This window comes from Hipposideros armiger, unplaced genomic scaffold (assembly GCF_001890085.2).
Source record: "Hipposideros armiger isolate ML-2016 unplaced genomic scaffold, ASM189008v1 scaffold_247, whole genome shotgun sequence".
Lineage (NCBI taxonomy): Eukaryota > Metazoa > Chordata > Mammalia > Chiroptera > Hipposideridae > Hipposideros > Hipposideros armiger.
Window position 1 is genome coordinate 1,081,290 of NW_017731597.1, and position 20,221 is coordinate 1,101,510.

Sequence of the window (20,221 nt, forward strand, 5' to 3'; positions counted from 1 at the left end):
AAGGAAGGAAGGAAGGAAGGAAGGAAGGAAGGAAGGAAGGAAGGAAGGAAGGAAGGAAGGAAGGAAGGAAAAAAAGAAGGAAAGTCTTCCAAACAACCATCTCATTTTTTTAAAAATGCTGGGAACATCCTTTGGAAGTTCAGCAAATATTTGATAATTATAACAATAATTACAACTACACTCATGAATCTGTTAGGCAGCAAGCACATCAATGCATAATTTCTGCTTTTTATTTGTCTCGAGAAAGGGATATGCTTTTTACATTTCTTTCATTTCTTTTCTCTGTAGTTTGGACTTTTGACTCTTTCCTGTACTATTTGCTGGTGATACTGGTGATGAAGGGAACATATGTTGGGGGTTGATAAGGCCTTATGTCACCTCTCAACAGAAGACAGCCAAGGACTAAGAGAAGTCTGCTGAGGTGGGGTCTCGAAATCATAGAGGACTTATCCAACCAGGAAAACAATCATGCTAGGGTTCAAGAGATACAAAAGGCAAAAAAGACAGAAGGTCTTTACCCTCTAGGAGTGTCCTGCTCAACAAAAAGAGAACATGTATTCCCTATACTGTATACCACATCCCATGACTATATGTGTATATATATATATGTATACATATATATATATATATATATATTAAATTATAGTTGACATAGGGAATAGAGTCAATGGAATTGTAACAGCTATATATGATATCAGAGGGTTATAGATTGGGGAGGGGGACTATCACTTTGTGAGGGGTGTAAATGTCTTAACTATTACATTGGTTTGTACACCTGAAACTAATATGGTAGATGAGGGTAAAGGGGATCAAATACATGGTGCTGGATAGAGAACTGACTTTGGGTGGTGAACACACAATGTGACATATAGATGATGTATTACAGAATTGTACACTTGAAATCTATGTAACTTTGCTAACAATTGTCACCCCAGTAAACTTTGATTTTTTTTAAAAAAAAAGAGAGAGGAAGGAAAACTTTCAAAAAACATAAAGAGAGAGAGAGAGAGAGAGAGAGAGAGAGAGAGAGAGCGAGAGAGAGAGAGCATGTAAATGACAAATTTCTGAACCGTATGATAAGTGCCACACTAGAGATAAGTAGAAGACGCCATGGAGCACTGAGCAGGAAGTACTGCACATACCCGGAAAACTCAAGGAAGATTCCATAAAAGGCCAGTTATTCGAGCTTCATAGTAAAGGGCATTCAGCACTTTTCCACACAGACGACAGACGGAAAGAGCTTTCCTAGGAGAGGTAGCAGTATATGCAGACACTTGGAGGAATAAAAGAGAAAGCGTGTCTGGGACCTGAAAACAGTTCACAGTGACTGGAGTTCCGGGCGCAATATGGGGGCAGTGGCACCATGGATAGTTATTCCACGTTCAGTGCTTGGGTTTTATCCCATGGGTTGCACTGTGCCTCTGATCTCCCGCCCTTTCTCTTCCTGTTCCAGCATTTGAAAAGACATAAAATCAGAATACAGTAATGCCTCGGTTTGCGAGCATAATTCATTCTGGAAACAAACTACTCGTATTGCAAGACATCACTCGTTTGCCACGTTAAAATTTATTAGAAATGTTTGCTCGTCTTGCAGAGCACTCGCAAACCACGTGACTCGTAATCCAAGGTTTTACTGTATACTGTTCTTTTACATCCTAATTACCATATCTCAATGCTCTCATCCTTTTTCTTAGACTGTCCTTGGCCCACAGAGGTAAGGCCAAACCTTCCACACATCCTTCTCCTCCACAGGATCAGGAATCGGCTCCTATGTCTAGATTCCTCAGGGTACTTGTTGTCCGCGGATATTCTAAAAGACCTCCCCACAGAGGTCTACAAATTGGCAAAACCAAACAAAACAAGCTATCCTTCAAAACTTGGCTTTAGATGGTACGATGGACATGCCTATGTGATGAATTGGCTGTCACTGATGTGCCTTACAATAATTTGGAAGAACAGATGCCTGGATTTTAGTTAAAACTGTTCCCTACCCAGTGGTTCCAGCTTGGGGACCCTGTGCCCACCTGGAGTCTGAACAGATAGCAATGGCAGTTCATAAGGAGCTTCTACTGCCTCGGGAAATATGATAAAAACCCAGGAGAACATAAAGCAGGCTAACCAAAATACTAAGCTTCTTTACATCTGACTGTAATCGTCTAATATGGTAATACAGAATCACATAAGGGCAGATTAGCACAGTGGTTAAGAACACGGGCTCTGAAGCCAGGGTGCCTGGGTTCACATTGCAGCTCTGTTGATAATTAAAGCACCCTTGGCCAAGTTATGAAACTGCGTCCAGCCTATGTCTCCTATCTGTAACATGGAGATCATGAGAGTCCTCCCTCCTAATTGTTCCTGAATAACTACAGATTGATCAAAGACAAAATATATCAAAACAAGAGAGGAAACATAATGAGAGCTCAGGGACTGTTGGTCTAAATCAAGCAAAAAAAGACATCCCACCCACTGCTCAGGTTGTGACCTGTAACAAACGAGACAAAACACGCTTACTTCCCTGGAATGCGAAGCTGGTGTCAGCCCGCTGGCTCGGGATTGCCTGTGGAGGGATGTGTGTTACCTAATTCCACTCTCAGTCGCTCCTCAAAGAACCAAAAACGTGTCCCTCAAGTCTCTGCAGGCCTCATTATCTTGCAGATATTTCAGACTCCAATATGTTAGCCATTAAAAAGACGTCACTTTGTTAGATGACACCATCGCTGGGCAAGAGCCATAGATAACAAAACAACTGCCAACCTCCCTTGGCAGACCCACATGGCCCAGAGGACAATGGTGGAAAAGGTTCATGACAGAGGAGGGAGAACAAATAACAAGGCAGAGAAAAACGTTAAATCCTGGCTAAAAGACTATAAGCCAGGGGACATGATAAACAGCTCTGGCTTGGGCGAAGAGGAGGGGCCTGGCAGGACTCGGCGGCCGGAGTCCCGTCGGAGGCCAGCTACCTTTAACTGTAGATGCAGCCGTGCCTGACAGGGAGTCCAGCGCTGATGACTCCCCTAGCTCTGCTCAATGTCACCCATGCCAGGGATAACAGAGGACTATGCAAGACCTACAGAGGCTAGAAAGATTGCCAGGAAAGAGCAGGCAGAGATTGGCGGGAAAAATACAGCCAGTGGCTCTAGGGAGAACAAACGAAAACACAGAAATCAAAACAGAGGGAGACGCTTGGAAAGTCGTGCTGGTTTGAAAGAAGGCAAGTGGTCCGCTCCCTGGCTCTAAGCTGGCTTCGGGAGCCACAGGGGACCCGAGGTGAGGGAGCGCACCATTGTCTGCTCTCTGGCGAGCTGTGCCTCACAGAGCAGAGTGACATCGTTTTCCTGGATGCTGTCATTGGTGGATTTGCAAATTCTGCAAGCGAGTACCTCACTGGACTCAGTTTTGCCACCAGTAAAATGGGAAGCACTGTACCAATGCCAATCAACTCAGAAATTAAAAATGGACAGTGTGGACCATCGATAACTATGAAATATTATTGCTATTATTTGTAGACTTACAATTTGAATGACTAGAAATAAATATATGAGGTCAAACTATATAAAGCTGATGATATTTTATCATTCTCGACCTACAAATACAGTAATTTCATATGTTCAGCTTAAGAGATAAGGGTGGCGACAAGATTTGAGATCCCCTGTGGTAATAGAGAGTTCTACTAACAGATGGTAACTGAGATCACCCTTTCTTCCCCCACTTCTGAAGAAAAGGTGTTCCTTTTGGGTCTAAGCAGAAATGAGCTGGCCTCATTTCCGGGGCTAACATCTAGCTGACTTTCCCTCTTCTGTTACCTTCGGGCACTCTTAATTCCTCATCTCTCAGCCCTCTTTCTAGCTGCCCACTCGTCTTTATTGGATGTTGTGAGGAGGGGCTGGGCCTTGACGGGTTCCTGTCTGTGCCCAAGGAGGTGGTTTTTCATTCCATGAACATGTTCCTGGGGTAGCAGCTGCTTGAAAGTGGGCACAGGACGGTTCTTCACTCCCAGATATCTTCCGACCACCCATAGAGATTCCTTCCTCTGGGTTAAGTAGCACCTCATGAAGCACCCTCTTCCCACAAGCAAATATATCCACTCCTGTAATGCAGTTAATGGCTCCATTTTTTCAATCACCATCCCCTGAAACATGTAAAGGAATACTAGGCACCAAGAGGGATGGCCACCAACCACATTCCCAGCAAACAGCAGTGCTGGCTGAGAATCAGCTCAGACTGCGATTGCCTCCTACACCTCGTCGGGCAGCCCCTATTGTTTTCCTGGTGAGGGGTGACCTATGAAAACTACTTATCTGTATAAACCAACCCCACCTCCACCCCTGCCCCCTGATCCAGGGCCTGCCACCGGCTCCTTTCTTCAAACATCCAAGGGCAGACTCCACAGAGAAAGAGATAACCTCCTAAAAAGCTCCACCAACTCCCTGAACTACAGAAGGGCCACTCACCCTGGCACCTGTCGTGGGACCAACAGCAGTGGCTTCTGGGTGCCATGCCGGCTAGGAATACATGGAGGAAACCCTATCACACAGGACAGTACCCCTTGCAATTGTGTTAGATGCAATGGACACTGGACATAGGGTGAAGCCCAAGGTCAAAGACAGGATGAAGGTGCTGACCTGTGAGAACCCAGAGTCATGTACTCCATGCACTTTCAAAACAAGTTCCTAGAACCTCTCACTCCCCAGACAGATCAAAATTTTAATCCTCTCCTTTTTACATATATGTTTGCTTTGGAGGAAGTCCCTGTGGATTATGTGAAATTTCCCAAACTAACGTGGGCTGTCTGTGAAATCTTGGCAGCCGCTCCTAACGGGGACAAGCCTTTCTCATTAGCTGTGTGCCGAGAGACCCACACAGTCGTCCCTGCTTCTGCTCCGCCGGCTGTCCCCTCTACAGTGCGAGGTCTTGTGGTGGTAATGCTCCCTCTAGCTGAGCACGACAGCTCTCCAGGCAGGACAGATGCGCTCCGAGGCTGCTCCGTGACTGTGAGACTCAGTGCAAAGGCTTCTCTTCAGATTCATGACTTTTGTCCTCTCTTTGGAACCGGCTGCTCCCTGGGGTGGCAACCCCCAAAGACGTCATTTTTCCTCTCCGATTGCTACTGAGCCACCTGTCTCAACCAAACCTCATTCTGCCTGGGCTCAGCCTCTGGGACCCCTTCTTTCCTGAGACTCACAGACTCTGAAACTCACTGGTGTACTCCTTCTGCAGGGACGCAGGCATCACAGACATGTCCCCACTGAGCAGAGCTAGCTCAGATGGCCCGATGGCTGTGTGTGCCTAATCCACAGTTAGGGTAAATCAGTGTCTTCCAGCAGCAGTCCACCGCAGACTGGAATCAAAATTGCCCTGAGTCTTTGGAACTAAGCCTATTTATAGATTCAGTCTTTATTCCCTTCTTAGCTGGTGTCCAAAACTAGCTCCCCACTATTGCCATACCTGAGCTGCCCTTGGTTGGGGTAAGGCTTTCTCATTCCAGAGTTTCTAGCTTTTCATTTCTCTGTTACTCATCAATTCTGTTTACTGTTTTGTAACTAAATGAACAAGTATTATTTTCCTCTAGATAGCTGTCACTACAGGGGGAAAAAATCTAAGACTAAAAACCTGAAAACAGTGCAGTTCCACTCCAAGGAGCTTACATTCTCGCAGGGGCGGAGCCCAGGAACACAGACCACAGGACAGAAAGTCGTCTCAAGCTGAGGGAATCTATTTCCCCCAGGAACAGGAAGATGGGATGTCTCCTGCTGGTAGGAGACATCTCCCAGAGGTAACTAGGATACCGTGCCCTGGGGCGAGGTCTGATCAAACATAAAATGACCCTTCACACCCAAAGCTAGATTTGGGCCACATAATTTCTGAGACATCCAGAAGGAGGAACAATTTAGAAGTAAACACAGTTTCCCTCCCATTGCAGGTTCAATGTTTGGTAGCAAAATCTTTCAGGGTTTCCACTCCAAAACGGCCAGCTGGGTACCGCTCTTCTCCACAGCATGAACTAACTCTCTCTCTCCCTCTCTCTCTCTCTCTCTCTCTCTCTTTTTGTGGGGACTTGTAATCAGGGACCTCATCACATGGGAATGAAAAGTAGCAGCTCCATAAGGAAAGTGTGAAGGGCGGTGACCTTCTCACAGTCAAGTGTGCGAATGTCACTTTCTGAAGAGTGGGCAGAACTATGACAGGCTCCGATGATGGTGACTCCACAGGGCTTACACTGTGGGCTCACTGGAGTGCTTGCTGGGGTTCTGGAAAGCCCCATGAATATCACCTTTTGGCCTCATTTAAACTGAGAATGAATTCTGAGAAAGACCTCAGAGCCTGATGCAGTAGAGACCAAAATATCAGTTTCGCTATTGATAAATGTGTCAGGGGACTGTGGTAGAGGGGTGAGGGCTGAGTGAGTGGGCTAGAGCGCCCCTGAAATCAGCTGACTCCCCAGGACAGCGGGCCTCCTCTGCTGGGCTTGCCACCCCGCGGAAAGAGCCCAGAGGGCACGCTCCCTGCAGACAAGCGGCTCCTGAAGGGTCCTTGTCCCAGACTCAGCAATCAGATCAGTCACTCTGGTTCCCATTAAGGGGAAGGAGGAAGCGATGGGCTAGGAGCCAGGAGTACTTCCCATGGATATCTCTTCTCATTAAAATAGGAAGAGTGGGGAGTAAAGCATCCTCACCACAGCTCCCTCAAGTTCTCCTGTGCCCTCAGAGGACACCACTGTCGGCCCGGCCGCCCTAACTGCACTATGAGGCGAGGCTTACGGGCCAAGAGAGAGTCACACAAGCCATTTAAAGGGAGTGTGCTGGGCGGCTGTGTCCCCGTCTTTCCTCCTGCTCCTCCCTTCCTGAGCGTCCGGACCACACTAGGATGGATTGAGAGCGACAAACCTGAACGTATTTTGGTTTGAGGTTTGGCAAATTCTGTAGCTCCAAAGTATTCCACAAATGTTTTGTGTTCTGCAAAACCAAAAAACATTGGCCGGGCACTTCCCCCCTAATTTTTAAGCCCATGTGTTTTTAAAGGAAATGTAATCCGTATGTTTGGGGTCCATTTATATGCAGCTCGGCAAACCATGCTCATCTATGAGTCGTTTGATGTCTGAAATACACGGTGAAGATCATAGATTTATAAGAGCTCTGTTAGCACGAGAAAGGCAGTAGAGGAGGCGATGAGCCGGGCTCTGAGGTTGACACAGAACCTCCAGTTCCCAGAAGATTTCTAGATAATCCTCTGTATCCTCATCCATCAATCTTTACAATCTGCAAAATGGCATTCATAATTCTTGCCCTCATCAGGTCCTGCAGGCAGCTAGGGAGGATTAAACTGTGATTATCAGGTAATTTTGAGCGTCTTAAAGAAAAAATAAAAGGGCCACTGTACTTGCCCCAACACATTTATTTTAATCTAGCTTCCCAGAGCACCAGAGGACAAAAACGGCTTGTACCTTTAAAAGTTCATCCTCGCCCCATCGTGAGACAGGTGGCTTCAGTGTCACTGTGTCACAGTTTCACCTGCTAGGGAAGTTCAGCCTGACTTCCTGTCCTTTACTAGGGAACCCCTTGTTCACAGGGGTATCGAGAGTGGATGACAAGTCATGGGGAGAACATACAAAGACAGGCAAAGAACATACAGGTTGTTTTATATGGAAAATAGAAGGTTCTGGGTACTTGAGTAATATCTGTAAGTAGATGAAGGATTTTTAGAGGAAGAGATCTATTCTCCATGTCTATTGAAGATGAAATAAGTCAAATTTAAACTGTTGGGATGATAGAGCACAAAGTGCACAGGCTTTGAAGTCAGGTGGGCCTGGGTTTTAATCTCTGCTCCAGCTTTACTGTGTGACACTAGGAAAGCTGCTGAAGCTCTCTGAGCCTCAGTTTCCCCATTTGTAAAATATAAGTTGTTTTCGAGATTAGAAAGAACATGAGGTCTGGAACACAGTAAGTTTTCAGCCACAGATAACGTCTATAATTTCTAATATCACTCAAAATAGTCTGCAGGTTTTACTAGGACATAATGAGTCCTTACAAAGAAGAGCAATTCACCAGGCAGGACAGACAAATAACTGTGTGTCCTGAGCAGTAAGACACTCACCAGCCTTAAGGCAGACACAGGCCAGGACCAAATGATATGTCAAAGTCCCTTCTAGCCAAAGTGAGGAGATAGGGGGACCTCAGGACTTGAACTGAGATGTCATTGCAACTTCCTAACGAGAGGCAAATGCTTCTAGATACACGGTCTCACTCTCCAGATTAAAATGTGGCTCCAATTCCCACAGCATGGCTCTAAGGCTGGTCAACACAGCCTATCTATTCCAAATCCCTGTTCTTGGCCATGGCTCTGAAAAACAAGGCTCTGATTGGAGAGAAAAACAAAGGGAAAAAGGGGGAAAAAAGCAGCTTCGAAGTGCCAAGAAGGAAATAAACACTAAATGCCACCGGAGAGACAGAAGGAAAGAAAAAGGAAGTAGTTGAATAACTAAAGTCAGTAGGGTTGACCCCTGGAGACAATATAATTGTGTCTAGAGCAGAAATTCTTAACTTCTGGGCATAGACCTTCTGGAGAATCTAAAGAAAGCTATAGACCTCTCCCTGGAGAAATGCACGCCTGCTCACCCACACGCAATTTTACCTACACTACCTGAGAACTCACCCATCCATGGACTCCAAGCTAAAGATCTTAAATACCTTAGAGGTTTCTACATGAAAGGCCAGCTTCTATTTTGAGCTCCAATCACTCACAAGGTCCTCAGTAAGCCCAGAGTGCCAGCTCTGAAGAGGAGGCGGCAGGAAGCAGCTCACAGGCTCCTTCTACAATCTGGATGTGGAGTAGAAACTAATTGGGAGAAAGAGGACTGGGCATACCAAGCGAAAGCATAGGCATTCGTTCTTCCCCGACTACATTTTGAAAGCAAAGGCCTTTGTCTTACATTGAACAAAGAATCGTTGAACAGGAAAGCATTTGACCTGGAGTCCATATGTCTGAGTTCTACTGCACCTGTACCACTAACGAGGTGGCTTGACCTAGAACATATTACTCGATTTTGTCATCTGCAAACTAGAAGTTTAAGTGGATTTTACTTCACTCAATAGATGTAACCTTAAAATGTTCTGAGATCAATAAAATTTTATGGAACTCCAAATGTGTTTCAAATATACAATAAGAGTTTCATAAAGAAGTGCTTTCGTGAGTCATTTTATAAAGGAAATGACCACTATGACTGAATTTTAGCATAAATCTAGGTTCTAATACTCATATAATGGGCTACCTAGCTCACAGCGTGATCCTAAATATAACACTGGACAGTTTACCTGAAAACTCTTGCAGAGAAAACAGCAAAGAGAGCTCCTGACAATCTGCGTCATTCAGATGTAAAGAAACGGCCCCAGATTAGTAAGATGTCTGAACACTTAAGTAAGTAGTTATGACAAAGCTTACATACTTTATAAAACACACATGCCACATTTGCTGTTTTGGTATGATTTCTATAAAATGAGATTTTCTGATGGAATAACCTGAGCTAGATCTGATTTTCCTGGCAATTTCACTTCTCTTCTAACTCTCCATGGATAGCATATTTTAATTTGAGAGAGGAAGGATCTAGAGAGAAGAAAGAAGAATTAACTAGAAAACACCACAGTCTCTAAGGCCATTTACAACAGAAGCAAATAGTCCATAAACTTAAGCAATTTCTAAGAGTTTCACTATATAACAAGCTAATCAAAATGATGATGTCAGGTCATCAAGAAGGGTGGTGTTCTATCAACTCTCTTTATTAAAGCAGGAAACGTCTAATATATTTTGGAAATACTCCCCAGAAAAAAAAAGATTAACTTTTTAAACAAAGTTTTAGTTCTTAAAGGTAATAATTTTGTGAAAATGTTTATTGGTCCACAATTCCTTGTTTCCTGAGAATGAAACATAAATGGAGATATGGCCATAGGTGTGGTAGCTACATACAGATGCTTATCAGAAAAAAGTAGCAACATTTTGATGATAACCAATCGCCATAAAATTTGTTTTAAGTGGCTGAATTACCCCATATGATGCAGAAGGGGAAACATCATGAGGGATTTCATCTGGTGATACAGAGTGCGTGAGCAAAGAACTTGGCTAATTCCGCCTTAATGGGGCACCTTTTTGACTCTGGGATCATCCCCCCATTTCTCTTTGCCCGAATCAGCACAGCGGCATAACGGGCAGGTGTTCTCCCCCAATGGGACGCGGGGGAAATAACATCACAGAAAAGAAATGTCAGTGAGTCTCTTTCCCAGTTGCTCTTACCTGTTTCTTCCAGAATCTCTGAATCCTTTAGCAAAAGGGTTTCGGTCAATTTTTAATCTGGTGATCTGGAATCAAACAAAAAAAGCATGAACTGTATTTATACGAATGGACTTCCTTTTTGGTTGCTCCTAGAAAATTAACACAAATCACTCTGTTAGGAGCAGCTGTTGTTTTTATTTAGTTTCCTTTTAGCTGGGGATTTAAATTGCAGTTGATATAGGACTTGGACCTGGCACACAGATGTCTGACCCACCTGACCCACTTCTCCCTGAAAACCAAGGTTTTCCCAGTATGACTTTGTAAACTCTTTTTCTGCTCACCTTTCTTGCCCCAAATTGGTGATCAATCACTTGTCTAGACAAACAGAGGCATGGAAATGGAAAGCTGGGTCTCTGGTACATGAAAAGTGCTTGTTGAATGAATGAGTAAATGAATGAGCAAAGGAGCGCTAACGAACAAGTGGACTCAGCCAATCCAATCAGGTGGAATCAGACCACCAGACAACCTGTCTCCACCTGAAAGACCCAAATAATTGACCACAAATTGTCCATTTCACCTAAGTTGTGCCTTCCCCGCCACAAAGGACTGTTCATTCAATTACCTTAAATGGTCTCATAAAAGACCTAGCAACACGTAGCTAGACTTCTGTCAAGGTTGTACCCAAAGGCAGACCTACAAACGTGTGACAGGATGGGGCAGGATACAGCACATCTCAGCACATCTCAGCCCATCTCCCAGACTCATGAGCAAATTGGAAGAAACAGACGCAGCTTCACAAGGCAGAGCAAACCCAGCACAAACAGCTGCGTGTCCTCAGAAGCCATCTGGTTTGACCTCCCCTCAGTGCCCAAGTCCCTCTCCGGCGCACCCTCGACTCATTCCCTCAGTCTCTGCGGTGGTGATGTATGTTATCCTCAAGCCTCTGGATGAGAACAAGCCTGACCAACAAATTCCATATGCACTCGGTGTTTCCGCTCTCAGCCTCGGTCATGGGATACACTTTGATACCTTTGCATCTGAACAACTTGAGTAATAGAGACTTAGGGGTGAGGGCTGGGGAGCCCAGGAAAGGGGGGCAGGCACTCTCACTGGAAGGTTCATTCTGGAAATAAGAGAATCTCCTTGTTCAAGACCATCTTCCCATTGCTGGTCATTGAGAACTTATCATAGGACGGCTCGAGTTGTTTCCTGTGTTGTAGATCGTTCCAAATCCTTCTTCCCTCAGTGTAGAATTCCCAAAGCCACAGCCTTTAAATGTCTTTAAAATGCAACATGAGATTCTGACGAACAGACTGTGACTTGAAAGTACCACAGTTATTTCTTTTCCCTAAACAGCCCTTGCCTCCAGAGCGGCGCACTAATAACGGAGCACTAATAATGCGGCAAAAGCAATTTTACGTCTAGTTTATAGACCAGAGCAGGGGCCTGAAGCTTCGGCTCTCTAAGTCCACTGTCTGCCATGTGAGCACTGAATTAAATTTAAAGACCGCCTCTGCTTTCTGCTTCTGACTTACCATCGGCTCTCTCTTCCTCCATAATCCACAGCAATAAACCACACACCATATTTTCTTTTCAAGTTGGGGTTATAATATTTTATTTTCTCTTTCAAGTTGGCTTATCCTGTCCGACTCATTTATGAGAGGGGTTTCTGATTTGTGATTGTGCTGCCATTGTGGGGGGGAGGGCCTCCACAGACCCCTGTAAATATAATAGCATTCTATTTCATGGGCCTGGGAGAGATGGTTGAAAACCTGCTTCTCACAATTCCCTGGATCTCAGGCTAAAGGGCCTGTTTAATAGGCAAGTGCCACCAAATGTTAGGAAAAACAACTTCTCTGTCCTTGTTTCAAAGCTTTTAATGTGCGATTTAGGGAACTTTATGAAGAGTGTGGTTGTGCAATTCATTATTGATTTATTATCGAGTGCCTTTTGTGTGCAAAGTATTGTGACAGGTAGCACTGGTGACAGAGTGGTATTCAGTCAGTACATGTCTGCGTGTTGTCCTTCTCCCCAACCGAAGAAGCTTATAACTAGAAGAGAAAAGCAGACATATACACTAATAATTACAATGTCAAACAAAGTGATAAAGTTTGCAGTAAAGGCAGGGTGCCGTGAGAGCTCAGAGGACGTATGATGATTCCAAGTTGAAGGTTTCACCTTAGAGGTAGCACGTGAGCCAGGCCTTGGAGGACGTGAGGGTTTCTAATGAAAAAATGCAAGAAGGGGAGGAAGGAACAAGGGAAGCGTTTCATAAGAAAAGGCCTATGTAAGCCAGACATCAAAGTGGGAAAGAATGAAGCATATTCAAGAAAGCTGGAGGAGTCCAGTTTGACCAAAGCTCAGGGTAGGGGAACAGGAGGAAGAGAGGAGGCGAGAGGGGCTGGCCTGAGGCCCCTACATGGAAAGCCTTTGGTCCCCATCTTAGGCGTTTAGATACCCCATAAACAGAAGAGAACAATTTTAGCTTATAAACCAAGTTATGGTCCCAGTAATGCTTGTGCCGACAACTTTGGCTATGTCTACAAACACCAAGGGTAACAGGACTATATTTTGGAGAAGAAAGCCAATGTATTCTCAACCTCGAGAAACCTTAGTTTTTAATAGTCCTATGGCATCAAGAGCCAGCCTAGTAGATGCAGATCTTATGTCTTCCATAGTGTGGAAAAGGATGCAAATGTCAGCTGGGCCATAAAGCCTGCTGTCCTGTGGAAGACAGGAACATGATAAAAGGTGAATTCTCAACAGGTAGAAAGAGAAGTAAAAACTCCTCTCCTTCCATCCCAGTGGAGTATGAGAAAGAGGAGACAGACAAAGGGGAAGCAGGCAGTTGGACTTACATTGACTTAGCTCCCCGACGCAAACCAAGATCCAGGGGTGGGGTTGGGGAGACTCAGGGACCTGGCAGGGTAACCTCCACATACACGGGGTGGCTGCATCAGAGTAAAAATGCCCCCTCGTCTGAGGAAGCAGCAAGAGGACGGAGTTACATCCCCAGGCTCCCCATGGCCCCTCTGTGGTGGGTCAGGGACTCAGAGGTTTGCACATGCCATGATGGGGAAGGCAGGGCAGCCCTAACACAGAGGTGTGACAAACACAGGACCTGGATGAGACCTGAGGTGAGGCTGAGCCAACCAGGGAGGCCCAGGAGGTCCTGACTGAGACAAGAATACAAAGCACAAGTTCAGGCGTCTCCTATCAATACAGCGTATCAAACAAGGGACCCAAGGGCCAGACCTCCCCACAGCAGAAGCCAGGGAGGCCCAAAGAACTGCACAGGAACCTGTGGTGAGGACTCATAAACCCCACTGCCTCCACCCCTGCACATATACCATACATCTAGAGGCCATCTGGAATAGTGGGGGAAGGGAAGGAAATATGGGGGCAAAAACCAAAAACTAAACATTAACCCAAAATAAATCAAGTTACATGAAGGGATATTTAACCCAAAATTGAATTGGAAAATTTACATTGCCCCCTACCCTGCCCCAATACAGAGGTCAGAGCTTTTTAGGAAAATCAACTACAGAAAATTATAGATAGATATAGATATAGAGATAGATATACATAGATATATAGGTATGTATACTTATATATACATATATGATACATATATAAATACATATTAAATGCATATTAAATTATATGTATAATATATATACATATATCTTGCACATTTTAGTGGTTAATTTTCGACCCTACTCCAATCATGTTTATCAGTTAGATCTTAATATGGCTGGCTGTCTCCACCTCCCCACCTTAGACCAGGTCACCATCATCCATAGACTCAACTACTCTAAGTAACCTTCAAATTGATCTCCCTTCTCCCCCTCTTGTCCCTGTCCAATCTCTTCTCTACCCAGCAACCAAAGTGATTCTTGTTAACACATAATTGGATCCTGTCATTTTCTGCAGCGGCTACCACTATACTCACAATTCAGTCCAACTCCCTGCCTGACCTTGCAGGGACAGCATGCCCAGGCTCCCGCCTCCCTCTCCGTCCCCACCTGCACGCTGCTCCTGGCTCAGAGGCTCCAATCTGAGCTCCTTTTGGTGCTGGAATGTGCCCAGCTCCCTGCCCAGGCCCCTCACACTCACTCCACCTCCAGACAAAAATACCCTTTTCCTCACTCTTCACATAGCTTACTCCTCTTCCTAAGTCTCTGTAATTGTTATCTTCTAAGAGAGATCTTCCTTGATCATCCCGCCAAAATGGCGGTACTTCTGCTATTCTCTTTAACAGCACCCCCTTTAATTCCACCTTTGCTCTTAACCCAGTTGGCAATTATTCATTTATTTTGTTTCCATATTTACTATTTGTCTCTCCCCCTGGACTATAAATAGGAACCATGTATGTTTTATACACCATTTTATTAAGCAGAACCTGATAGGACGTGCTATTCATGCTCAATAAATACCTGGTGAGTGAGTGAGTGAGTGAGTGAGTGAGTGAGTGAGTGAGTGACTAATGATGTGGGAAGCAGGTATCACTAGTCCCAAAGCCATAACAAGCCTTAGAGAATAGAGACCAAACAGTCCCTCCAGACCGATGTGCTTTCACTGCAGGCATTACAGACAAATGTCTTAAATGTCCTTCCAGTCAGAACAAGGTCTGGTAGTAACTTCCTGTGCAGCCAAAGCTATTCTACAGCAGTCATGTTCAAACTGGGTCCAGTGATGATGGGGACACATGGAAAATACAGAGGTGAGGGAAGCATTTTTTTTCACTGATCTTATTTCCATAACCTTATAGTGATTTGTGTAGTCTGAGTTATTGAAGACTGTGGCATGAGGGGGTGGCTGCTGGCCTGCCACCATTCGTTTAAATCATTTTCACTGACTTTCTAGCCTGGGAACACAGAGACAGTGAATAAATGAGGTATACCTCACAACACACAGCGCAGACATAAATAGCACAACCTATACGGAAAATGAAATCCAGAGTATGATTTTACAGGACGGAGGCTGAAAGAACCTGCCCTTATTAACCCTTTCTTTGTCATTCTTAGGTTATTTTGCCATATTGCTTGAAAGGTGTTCCGTTGGGATTTAAGAGAGAAAAAAAACCGTTAGCCTGTATGCAGAAAAAATTCTGCACTGATTTGATTGGAAAGGTAGAGCAAAACTGGCTCAATACTTTAGGATATAATGAGTGGCTCAGAAATCCCATTGAATTTGCTTACACAGACCTGGCTGTGGTTACAGACTTCCTATCTGGTTCATGTAGCCAATTCTCAAGAAATAAGACTGTGTTACCTGAGGAGAACAGGGCTGTGTCTTTTTGAAATCTACTTTCCTGTTTGGAGAAGAAAAAAACCCCTCAAGGTTCAGCAAGCTTTTTCCCTCAGGAAAGACAAAGACTGTGCACTGGAAATTTCCTGCTAATTCCATGAGGACATGTTGGCGTCAGCCTCTTCCAAGAAAAAGCATGAAGTGTGGAGTCACCTTTATTCTACCACTTTATTCTCCACGATGAGATTCTGGGCATAGTGTACCTTCCTCTCTGACACAGGCCTGCCAAGTTGGCACTCTGAGAGCAAATATCAGTAATAATAACTGCAGTATGCGAGCAGCCCTGGGAGTCCATGGGTCAGTTGGCAAGTGGGGGGAGGGGAAGAAGGAACGGGAAAAGGGGAAAGAAAAGCATAAAATATTTCATGAAATACAAACTCCTTCTTCACACTTCACTACTAGTTATATCCAAAAGAGCAGAACCAAAGATACATAAAGGAACTGGTAGTAGAGGTATGATGACTAATCATTCAGTCATTTTCCAAGGACATATTCAGAGCTATGCACTATGGGACAGACATAAATATCTTAAAAATACGGAGATGGAATCCCAGACAAGAAAAAGCTAAAGGAAACCATCACCATTACAAGAAATGTTGAAGGGACTTCTTTAAGAAGAAGGAAAAAAAGATCAAAAATATGAATAATAAAATGGTAGTAACTACATACCTATCGATAATTACTTTAAATGTAAATGGATTAAATGATCCAATCAAAAGACATAGAAAACAAGGCCCTTACATATGCTGCCTAGAAGAGACTCACTTCAAATTGAAAGACACACACAGACTGAAAGTAAAGAGATGGAAAAAGATATTTCATGCAAATGGAAACAAACAAACAAAAAAATTGGGGTAGCAATACTTACACCAGACAAAACAGATTTTTAAAAAGATTTTAAAGACTATATATAATGAGACAAAGAAGGACCCAACAATTCCAAAATCAATAAACAAACAAAATGGAAATAAACTCATAGCTACAGCGAACATTTCTGATGGTTGCTAGATGGGAGGGGCATTGGGGAGATGGGTGAAAAAGGGGAAGGGATTAAGATGTGCAAATTACCAGTTATAAAAACAGTCACAGGGATATAAAGTACAGCATAGGGATTATAGTCAATATTGTAATAACTATGTATGGTGTCAGATGGACACTAGACTTATAGGGGTAATCACTTCATAAGTTATATAAATGTCTAATCATTATGTTGTACACCTGAAATTAATATAATAATGTATGTCAACTGTAATTGAAAAGTAAAAAATTATTAAAAAAAAAGAAATATGGAGACAGAGGAGTCATCTTAATTAGTGATTTCTGGGCTTCAAAATTTCATAGGCCAATTCTATTTTTTTTAATTATTTTTTTTCAATTATAGTTGGAATTTGATATTATTTTATATTAGTTTTAGGTGTACAGCATCGTGGTTAGACATTTATATAATTTATGAAGTGATCCCCCCTATAAATCTAGTACCCACCTGGCACTATAGATAGTTATTACAATATTACTGACTGTATTCCCTCTGCTGTAATTTACTTCCCCATGACTATTTTCTCACTACCAGTTTGTACTTTTTAATCCTTCACCTTTTTCACCCAGCCCCCAACCCCCCTTCCATCTGGCAACCATCAGTTTGTTCTCTGCATCTATGATTGCTGCTTTGTTTGTTTGTTTGTTTTGTTCTTTAGATTCCACATATAAGTGAAATCATATGGTATTTGTCTTTCTCAGTCTGACTTATTTCACTTAGCATAATACCTTCTAGGTCCATCTATGTTGTTGCAAATAGTAAGATTTTATTATTTTCTATGGCCGAGTAATATTCCATTGTGTGTATGTACCACCTCTTCTTTATTCAGTCATCTATTGATGGACACTTAGGTTGCTTCCATATCTTAGCTATTGTAAATAGCACTGTAGTGAACACAGGGGTGCATATGTCTTTTTGAATCACTGTTTTTGTCTTCTTCGGATAAATACCCAGGAGTGGAATTGCTGGATCATAAGGTAGTTCTGTTTTTGTTTTTTACATGGATAGTTTTCATTTTATTTTATATTTTTACTTTTCCTTATAGATATTCCAGAATATCTTGAATTAAGAGAAGCTAGGGGGTGGTGAACTGTCTACACATTTAGTGGCACGACTAAAATTGGTAAAACTTGCATTTGGAGGGAAAAATCCCTGAGGAGTGAACTGAGGTCCTTGGCTGCTGACAGAATGCCCCGGGGCCTTCAAAGCCTAAGTCTTCGTCAGTAAACAAAAAACAATTCAAAATCCCTGCCAGGAGAAGCAGTAGCAACCAGACAGAGTCAGTTACTGGCATGTGCCGATCTGCGCGGTGGGGGCTAGCAGGGCTGAGGGGAGCGGGGCTGGCAGGAGGCTGGGACGTTCAGGATCTGGGGTAAGAAGAGCAGCCTGGGAACGTCACATGGTTAGAGCACGCCTCAAAAATCCTCGTTTTCCAAACCAGTTTCTAAGATGATTTTCTCAAACAGGGCTCTTCTTAATTTTTTAAGGGGCCACCATACTGTTTTCCATAGTGGCTGCACCAATGTGCAGTCCCACCAACAGTGCACCAGGGTTCCCTTTTCTCCACAACCTCGCCAGAGGCCAATTCTAATCCCCTCCTTCCAACATTGGAGGAATCAACATTGATATTCCAATTTTTTATTCTACCAAGTAAAGAGAGTTAACATCTACTATCTCTTGTCATCATTATTCCATAAAATAAATCACATTTTAGTATCATAAAATTAAAAAAATAATAATGTACAGTCTATCAAAATGAATGTTTACATATATTTTTAAAATCCCTATACTGTTTTTATTTTTCTCATCTTTCAGTGGACCCTAAAAAACTTCTCCATGGTGACTGAGAAGCACTGATTCAGACCAAACCATCCACTTGAAATAAGAATACTGAGGTGGAGTGATTTGTCAAAGGCAGGACAGTCCGTTAGCTGCAGAGATGGGTCTAGAACTCAAGCCTCTTAACTCCCAACCTGGTGTTTTCTACCATATCACACTGCTTTTTGTAAAATGTGCAACCTTTGTCCTCAAAAAGCTCAAGTATTGAGAGGAAGATTAGACACACACATCCACAAGCGCGCGTGCGTTAGAAAGTGATGAAGGTCATGAGAGAGATACAATCACTAACAGTTTCACAAAGGAAAGCACATTTGCAGCTGAAAAAAATGTAAGGAAGGTTGCAGGCGATAGTATTTGCACCGAACTTGAATAGAAGGAATCCAGACAGATAAAGAGGAAGGGGGAGGGCATTCCTGGAGAGACAACAGATGGGCAAAAGCAAGGTAGCTACGAAGTGCAGACAACAGTCAAGTTCTAACTTGACTGCTGAACTCTTGCGGATGCATAATAAGGATTAACGGAAAACAAGCCTAGAAATGTATTTGGTGATTACCCACAGAGGATCATAAGTGAAAGGCTTGGGCTCCTGTGCTTTGCTCCCTAGGCACTAATGAGTCATAGACCACTTTTGACAGAGAAAGGGTGCGATCAGAGCTGTGCTTCAGGAAGATTCATCCAGCAATGAATATATGTGATGGCTGGTGAGACGTTAGCTTGCAATCTAGGTGACTGTGCTAGAAGCTCCCGCAACAGCCCTAGGTGGGGGGAGGGCAGATCCAGAAGCAATGAGATCAGAAACAAGAAAGTATTTCATCAGTAGAAGCAACAGAGTTTAGTGGCAGACTGGAAGTGGGAGAGTCAAGTGTCCAGCATGGGTGACAAGATGAAAGTCAGCAGGAAACTTGGGCTTTGACCATGGATAGAACTGAGAGGAGTCACAAATGAATAGTATAGTTTGGAGTGTTTTGTTTACCAGCAATAAAACACCATGTTCCCACCTCACAAGTGTAGACCTGTCAAACTGTATTGGTCTAGAACATTATGGGGGTTAAAAAAAAAGTTTACAAACATGAACACTCTCATAATTTTCAATACTTGAAAATCATGTGTCAATTGCCTCTGTTTCATAACAATAAATTTCTCCCAACCATCATTAAAAAGCATGCATACAATTATATAAATGTCTAACCACTATGCTATATACCTGAAACTAATATAAAAGTATAGTGAATGTCAACTGTAATTGAAGATATTTTTTTAATTTAACCATGCAGAAAAAAAGGGAGAAATTGTAAATTCAGAGCTAACAGAGACCTTAGAAAGCATAAACAAACTGCTCATTTGCTGGGAGAGGAAAGTGAAGCCCAGAAAGACAAAATGATTTGCTCAGGGTGACACAGGTAGCTAGTGGGAAATCTAGGACTGAAACCCAGGTCTCCAAATGTCTGGCCCATTGCTGCATGTGGAACAGGACACTACCTTTCCTTAGGAAGACTGGGTAACATTTCAGTTCCATTCCCTCTGTTGTCCTTCCTTTATTGTGTTCCTCCAAACAAGCCCCAAAAACATTGAGAACCTACCACTGACTTTTCCCCTCTTTATTCTCATTGGCCCCTAGCCATTCCCTTAAAAAGAAATATAGGAAGTAAGCAATTTTGCCATAAACTACTAATTATTCTCATTCTGGATGGCAGAGGGAAATAAAAAGACAGTAATAGGTGAACATCACTCAGAAAATAGAACAGTTTATGCTACCCGGCACCTTCAAGACAAGTC

At 43.3% G+C, this 20,221-nt stretch overlaps 1 protein-coding gene across 3 annotated transcripts in view; it reads right to left on the bottom strand.

The window, feature by feature from the left end:
- Window positions 1-20,221, bottom strand: part of TBX15 (T-box transcription factor 15) — a 101,191-nt gene that overhangs the window by 17,022 nt on the left and 63,948 nt on the right. For all 3 annotated transcript variants that reach the window (XM_019655796.1, XM_019655798.1, XM_019655799.1), the window contains exon 6: window positions 10,282-10,346. In XM_019655796.1, the coding sequence (XP_019511341.1) occupies window positions 10,282-10,346 (65 nt within the window). The remainder of the gene's footprint in view (window positions 1-10,281; window positions 10,347-20,221) is intronic.